The sequence below is a fragment of the Penicilliopsis zonata genome (genome assembly GCF_001890105.1).
Source record: "Penicilliopsis zonata CBS 506.65 unplaced genomic scaffold ASPZOscaffold_15, whole genome shotgun sequence".
NCBI classification, from domain to species: domain Eukaryota; kingdom Fungi; phylum Ascomycota; class Eurotiomycetes; order Eurotiales; family Aspergillaceae; genus Penicilliopsis; species Penicilliopsis zonata.
The window spans coordinates 106,111-113,676 of record NW_019208924.1 but is presented as its reverse complement, the minus strand read 5'-3'; the positions used below and the strand labels follow the sequence as shown (position 1 = coordinate 113,676).

The window sequence follows — 7,566 nt, the reverse complement described above, 5'->3', positions numbered from 1 at the left end:
GAGTAACTACGGAGTAACTAACTGGTACTTCTAGTACTACAGAGTATTTCAGCCTCATCAAGCCACAGCTCAGCCCCAGCCACCGTTGGGGCTCATCTGATTCGGTCGACGCAATGACGTCCTGGCGCGGGGTCCGGGAACTGCCAACTGAGCCACTTTCAGGGGTCAAGCACTTTCCCACGGTTGTCTCTCTTGTCTCGACAGCCGCCTCCCTAGAGACTTCCTACAGAGTACTAAGTATGCCTTGCAGCATGCGAGATGGAGTGCCGCATGCAGTGTGGCACCGTACGCCGTACTCCATGTGCTCGTGGCCTATCGTGCGGCTGTTATGCCCGTCATTTGAATCTACCCTCCTTCCATCATCCCCTCCACGCCTATCATTCCTGCCCTATGGGTTTGGATCTTATTTTGGTGTTCTGATTCCACCATGGTTAACATTTCTAGATCTTTAAACGCCCTCGTCGAGCCTCATGGCGGCTCCTGCAACGTTTCAGGTCGGTGACAGTGGCTACCAGTGGTTACCACTTCTACGTTTTACTGGGTCTTCGCGTTAATCGACAACAATAGCGCCATCTCATCTCCAAGTATCGCTTCCCTGGGCCTTTGACTTTCTCTCGGCGCTTCTTTGCTGATAATCTCTGGAATAGGGCTGTTACCGCCCACAGGCATATATATATATATATATATATATATATCACCAGTACCGGTACAACGGATCGCACCATCCACATGAAACGAGGAGATTCGATTCTCGGAGCACCAAGGCCTACTATACTCGCTAACCTGGACGATCCATATTTAGACCATACCATGGATTTCCAATTATCCATACTGTCCAGTATCTCCGTGGAGACTGTCACCCAGCTAACTTGGAACCACTCAGCTCAACGCTTCTATCTCCAACAATGAATGATCAGGCTCTACAAGCGCCTGTACCAACATCTCCATTCCATACCAATGACAAATTAAGTACAATTGCGTTGGTGGTAGTGGTAGTAGTAGAAGTAGGAGGAGAGAGACAAAATCCTTCATCCGGAGCACCTCGACATGAACAGCCGGGCTAGCTCAATCGGTAGAGCGTGAGACTCTTATATCTTGCGATCTCAAGGCTGCGGGTTCGACCCCCGCGTTCGGCTTTCTTCTTTTTTGCTCGATGAAAAAAATGGAATTCAGTCCATCCATCTGATTTTTCAAGTGGGTCTGTCTATCTTAATCCGGTGCTCCACTCATAGGGCTTATGAAGTACTTATGAAGTACTTCACTAGGCAGAATGTAATTTATATACTAGTGTAGAAAGGAAGAATGTTATTTCCCAGATCCATGGCAATATTTCTTGCATGATACTTCAGCTGGTCATGGATTAAATCAAGTCAGCCTTACGTCGAGACTAGCTGAGGAGGGCAGTGCCTATGAAAACGCAGTAAGAGTTAGAAGATGTATACAGTATAGAAAGTATACAGTATCAAAAACTTAAATCATTTAACACTATTAGAATTAAGTAGACAAAAATTATTCAGACATGCGGACGATGATCTTGCCCCTGGCGCGATGGCTCCTCAGCTTCTCAAACGCCTGGACTGCCTCTTCCCTAGGGAAAACCGAGTCGATCTGGACCCGGACTTTACCCTGCGCGAGCCATTCACCCAGCTGGACGAGATGGTCGCGCGTGTTGGCAAAGAAGAAAACGACGTACTTCCTGCGGCCGCCGCCCAGCAGACTGGGCCTCGCCGAGCGGCGGAGAAAAGTGGCGACCGAGTCCGCCCCGACCTGCACGTATGTCTTGCCCTCGCGCAAGAAGCGATGGGATTCGCGGTACAGGCCGTCTGGCTGGCTGACATGGTCGACGACATGGTCGTATACCATTCCCTGGGCGGCGAGGACGTCGATGACGTTTTCCGCCGTGTAGTCGATGACCTGGTCGGCGCCCAGCTCGCGGCAGAGCTCGAGGTTGCGCGTCGAACACGTCGTCGTCACACTGCAGCCGAGCGCCTTGGCGATCTGGATGGCAAACATGCCGCACCCGCCTGAGCCCGCGTTGATGAACACCTTGTCGCCCTGCTTGACGTACGGCGCCACGCTCTGGTAGGCGGTTTGTCCTGCGATCCCGAGCGTCGCCGCCGCGTTCGGGTCGACCCCCTCGGGCAGCAGGGCGACCTGGCTCGTCTTCGCCACAATGTACTCGCCCAGCGTACCGAACTGGGAGGGCATCCCCAGGCATCCAAACACGAGCTGGCCCGTGGTATATGCGGCGCCGGCGCCGTCGTCGTCGTCAGTGTCGGGTCCCACCGCGACGATCCGGCCGCAAAAGTCCATCCCTGGGGACGCCGGGGTCTTCAGCACCAGTCGCGTGATGAGAGGCATCTCGGGGACCTTGTAGTCGGCTGGGTTGATCGAGGCGGCCAGCACCTGGATGAGCAGCTGGTTTTTTTTTGGCGCAGGGGGCGCGCGAGCCGTCGCTGACAGCGTCAGGTTTTTCTCCAGCCCGTTCGCGGCGCTCGAGTAGAGCCACGCAGACATTGAAGACACCGCCATGCTGTTCCTATTTCCTTGATGCTGATGGGGAGTTGGTGGCGATGCTGGGAGAGAGGAGGAGGAGGAGGAGGAGGGGAGGTCTTTAAAGCTTTGGTGGTCCGTGGGCGACGTAATCGAGACAAAATCAACCAGAAAAGAAAGAATAGGGAGCCCGAATAATTATCAATTCAGATAAGGGTGTGTTCTAGACTCGTAGATATTCTTTATCAACAGATTCAATCTGATTGTGTATTGATTTGCTTCAGATGCTGTCACGATAGGTATGAATAATATGGTCTTTCAGACTGGATCAATCAGTTAATTAATACCATTTATTGCTGAAACTGTCTATTATCATTGCTGAATAAATTTCTACGGAGTATCAAGGCGTATATCGATGTTATGTCCAAAGACTTGGTATAAATATCCATATAATCTGCATAATTATTCTAAGGATTATTAGCCTCTCTTTAGCACTTTAGTCTCTCCTAACAATAGTGACATCACGATCGGCACCTCCTATCTCCTCCACAGACGATCGCTCAATCGACTCGACAATGCAGACCTCGAAGCTTGTCTGTACGTCAGAAACCGTCGAGTCGAGCCGGGGCGAGTCGATTGTCCTCTTGTCTCGTGTTATTCTTGGCCTACAGCATTCCTGGTTCCTGCCCGACGTCATTCCTTTTCTCCTCTCCCACTGAACGGGTTTCATCCCTTTATACTATCGTTGATTCTCTTTCATATCTCTATATATCTATCTTTATCGTTATTTATTCTATTTCTGCCCTAGAGCCGTCGATAATGCCGCTACGAACGGTCGCGCTGGGGGCTGCCCTGACGCCCACCGTGGTAGCAGCCTGTTTCTCCCATGTACGAACCTTGGAACCACGAGAAGGAACCCGGAGTAACAGATTTATTCATACTGATATTGATTGAAATAGTACATCCATCGAAAAGAACGGCATAAAAAACCCACGGTTCATCTCTCCTACGACGAAAGCCTCCACATCATCCGCGCCTTTCTCCGCTACGTATCCAAGTACCCCGTCGAAGACCTCCAGGCCTTCAGCAGCCAATGGGTCCCCAGTCCGCACTGGGTGAAGACAGACCCCGTCACGATCGCCGTTGAGCATCTCGAGTCCGCCGCAAAGGCGATAAATGACCAACTCGGGGAGCGAGGCATTGCTCGGGTGGGTGGACAGGGATGGTGGCAGTGGCGCGGGCCCGCGGGGGAGCTGAAGGGCGAATGGATCGAGATGCGAGCGCATTACCATGAGCGTATGGAGAGAGGCGACGAGCGAGGGAACCGCGTCATGCTGTATATCCATGGCGGAGCGTATTTCTTTGGCTCCGTCGAGACTCATCGCTATCAGCTGCAGAGGCATGCGAGGAAGCTCAGAGGGCGCGTTTTTGCACGGTATGTTATTTTTCTTTCTTTCTTTTACAAACAGTATTTGTATAAACAATACTAACTAGAACAGTGAGTCATGTTCGAAAGGAAAAGAAAGACCATACTGATGTAGTAGCGGAATATCGACTCTCGCCTCAGTTTCCCTTCCCCTGCAGCCTGCAAGACTGTTTGGCGGCGTATCTCTTCCTCCTGACAACGCACGAACCAAAGGAAATCATCTTCGCAGGTGACTCGGCAGGGGGTGGATTAGTTTTGTCGTATGCTATTCTTTTTCCATCTCAAATGAGCGGTTTGGCTAACAGAACAGTATGCTTGTTATAATCCGCGACCAAGGGTTGCCTCTACCCGCCGGAGCCATCCTGATCTCGCCATGGGTCGATCTCACTCACTCGTTCCCCAGCATTGTGAAAGACAATCCATTGGACTATATCCCCCCATACGGGTTCCGCCACAGGCCGTCCGAAGCCTGGCCGCCTCCAAATGCAGACGAGATCCTCGAGCTCAGAAGGAGCGCTACCGAACACAAAGCAATGGAAGCAAAAGAAATCCAGGATGTTGCGGTGCCCAAGGAGAAATCCAAAGCCGCAGAGACGGCCGCACGGGGCTACACGGTTCATCACCAGGGCGTGATGGATGAGGAGCAGCAGCACCGACGCCCTATTGCGGCCCCGTCGCACAATTCGCCCACCGCGAACGTCATCGCGGATAATCTCAAGGTTGTGATCGATGGTGAGACGGTGGAGATCAAGGACCAGATCCAGATGTACGCGACGAACCAGTTGATGTCCCATCCGCTGGTCTCGCCGGTCCTCCAGCCCTCGCTCGGGGGACTCCCACCCTTGCAGGTCCTCAGCGGCAGCGGCGAGATGCTACGAGACGAACAGTTCTACCTCGCCCACAAGGCGGCCAACCCCACTGCCTACCCACCGAGCGACGCCTATCTAGACGAGAACGACCCGGACCGCGAGATCTTGCACAAATATGGCCCCACGTACGTCCAGCTCCAGGTCTGGGACGACCTGTGCCACGTTGCCCCGACGCTCAGTTTCACCCGCCCGGCCAAGTACATGTACCGCTCAATCGCGCAGTTTGGGGCATGGGCTTTGGCCCGCGCTCAGGACTCCGCCATCGACATCATGGACGACGACGACATCTCCGAGATCTCGGACAGCGGGCCGGACTCGCCGGGCCCGTCCTCCTCGTCAACGGAAATTCTGCCCAGACGCCTTTCTTTCAAGCCCGGCGCCCCCGTGGGAAGGGCCGGCGACCCCCTCCCCGCGTTCCAGAACCACATGGTCCGGCAACGGGTCGACAAGAACGGCCACGTTTACCCTTTGCCGGTGCCCTCGTCGTGTCCTGTCCTGCAGATCCCGCCATCCCAAATCGGCACCATCAACCCGCTGCTTGTGAAGAAATGGCTGGCTGCGAAAACCGAATGGGACGAGAGGTATGCCCACGACAAGCTCCGCGTACAGCGCCATCGCCTGCGCGAACTCGAGCGCGGTCTGGAGGAGTTTGAAGGCGAACAGCCACCGCCCAGCGCGCTGGCCGCGCGCCGCGCCGCACCAGGCGTGCTCCCCAAGATGCGTGGCAAGAAGAACTACGGCATGATGCTATGGACCAACTGGGGGAGCAAGCACGACGAGAAAACCATCGAGCGGGAACGGGCAGCCGAACGGCGGTCCGCGCGGAACAGCGTCGATTCGCGCCCGGCTTCTTCTCGAACAGAGGAGAAGAACAAGAAAACACCTCCGCCCGTCCTGCGAGGCAAACGGTCCGGCTCTATCGGACAGAACCGCATGGTCAGCGATGCAGGACAAGCGGATAACACGACCGACGGGGAGTCCTTTCTTCAACCGTCTCGACGAGAGGATAATCAAGAAGGTGCAGAAGAGGAACGTCCTTCAAGTCCGTTTCTCGGGCTAGGTCTGCTCGGCCCCACGATTTCCCTGAATAACCTGGACGAAGGGGCGAAGCTCCCACCGGAGAACCCAAGCACGATCGCCCTCGTGCACGCCGACGGGACCATACCGCGGCTTGTCCGCACTTCATCCGAGTCCCCGGGCCACGACGACGGAGCTAGTCTTGACGACGAAGGGAGAGATAGAGACCGGGGTGTGGATCGGGATCGAGATTCGCTGACCATCCGGAGTGCGGCCACCGGCAATCTCAGTACCGTGGCGGTCATTAACCAGCGGGGCATCGTCGGCCGGGTCGGGGGAGGAGATGGACGGCCTGAGATGCCGGAGAGGGATCGGTTTCTTACTGCGCAGGAATATCAATAGTCAGTCGTATAGATATAGGTTTATACATATAGTCACGTATACATAGATACAGTTTATACATATAGTACATACAAAGTATTAAGCTATTTCACAGGCAATCCCACACTGGCCGCAACCTTATCGGCAATAGCAAGGAAGGCTCTTCTCCTTGCACTGGAGTCGTCTCCTTCCTCTGCAACAACAGTAGGCATACCGCGATCGGCATCTTCGCAGACGCGGGCATCGAGGGGGATGTCGCCTAGGAAGTCAATACCGTGCCGACGACATTCAGCCAGGACGCCCCAATCGTTCTCGTCGTGGGTAGAGGAAGAAGAGGAAGAGTTATGGGAGAAGATCTTGGTTTCGTGGCCGCAGTTCGGACACGCGAAATACGCCATGTTGCGCACCATGCCTAGCACGGGCACGTCCATCTTACGGAACATGCCGTACCCGCGCACGGCATCCCGGAGGGCAATGTCCTGCGGGGTGGTCACAATGACTGCCCCGTCGACCACGACCTCCTGGTTGATGGTGAGCTGGACGTCTCCCGTCCCCGGGGGCAGGTCGAGGACCAGCACGTCGAGCGGGCCCCACGAGACGGAGTGCAGGAGCTGATGCATCGCTTTCGTCACCATCAGGCCGCGCCAGGAGATCGGCGTCGTGTCCATGGGTAGATTGCCAAAGGAGTCGGGCGTCGCTTCCGCTTGGGGGAGGAGGTAGCCCATCGACATGGATTTGAGGCCGTAGTTTGTCAGCGGGAGGAGGCAGTTGTCTTTTTAAAAAAAAGTATAAATTAGCTGTTAAAAGAGATTTCTCTGCTAGGTTTCTCACTCTCGTCTAGTCGCGGTTCCCCCGATAGGTTAAGCAGCGTCGGTATCGACGGTCCGAAGATGTCTGTGTCTAGAATACCGGTCCGAATACCGCGTCGCGCAAGCGATAGCGCCAGGTTTACTAGACAAATAAATATCAGGCCGGTGCTTCATCTCTGGGAGACGCCAGACTAGACCAACCTGCTACTGTGGATTTCCCGACCCCTCCCTTCGCCGACGAAACCGCAATCACCTTGTTCACATCGCGAATCTTGCGTTTCTCGGGCAGACCACGGCGGCGAGGGAAGGACGGCGGGGTGCCGGAGCGCGGTAGGCCCTGTGGCACTGGTCAATCAATTCCGTTGGAAACTCGGTATACGCGGCGCCGCGGGTACAAATACCAGAGGGTTGTCGTGTTGGAGAACCCGGAGGGTCGAAAAGAAGCTCCGTCGCATGATGCTTTAACGCTGGCGGTTGACGAGGGTCGTTGGAGATGAAGCTCTGGGAAGAAGCAGTCGTTCTGTATCGCTTCTGATTGGCTGGAGGGGACTGCTCTCACCGCCCGGCAGAT

The 7,566-nt window shown here is 54.8% G+C and overlaps 3 protein-coding genes and 1 non-coding gene across 4 annotated transcripts; 2 read left to right on the top strand and 2 right to left on the bottom strand.

Moving 5' to 3' along the window:
* Positions 1 to 1,054: 1,054 nt before the first annotated feature.
* ASPZODRAFT_t126 lies at positions 1,055 to 1,136 on the top strand. The gene has a single exon. It is a non-coding gene; the product is annotated as a tRNA-Lys (tRNA).
* Positions 1,137 to 1,371: 235 nt separating this feature from the next.
* On the bottom strand, positions 1,372 to 2,866 carry ASPZODRAFT_135381 (hypothetical protein). The gene has a single exon (XM_022723783.1). The coding sequence runs from the start codon at positions 2,530 to 2,532 to the stop codon at positions 1,510 to 1,512; it is 1,023 nt and encodes a 340-aa protein (XP_022578476.1). The 5' UTR covers positions 2,533 to 2,866; the 3' UTR covers positions 1,372 to 1,509.
* Positions 2,867 to 3,312: 446 nt separating this feature from the next.
* Positions 3,313 to 5,628, top strand: ASPZODRAFT_48212 (hypothetical protein; the record flags this gene model as incomplete). The annotated part of the gene is made up of 4 exons (XM_022728400.1): positions 3,313 to 3,381; positions 3,453 to 3,932; positions 4,016 to 4,179; positions 4,230 to 5,628. Coding segments are annotated over 4 exons (2,112 nt in total), but the record flags the coding sequence as incomplete, so codon positions are not given.
* Positions 5,629 to 6,290: 662 nt separating this feature from the next.
* ASPZODRAFT_18741 (hypothetical protein) lies at positions 6,291 to 7,450 on the bottom strand (the record flags this gene model as incomplete). The annotated part of the gene is made up of 4 exons (XM_022727283.1): positions 6,291 to 6,958; positions 7,018 to 7,137; positions 7,197 to 7,332; positions 7,397 to 7,450. 4 exons carry the CDS (start codon positions 7,448 to 7,450, stop codon positions 6,291 to 6,293), a joined length of 978 nt encoding a protein of 325 aa, XP_022578474.1.
* Positions 7,451 to 7,566: the final 116 nt, after the last annotated feature.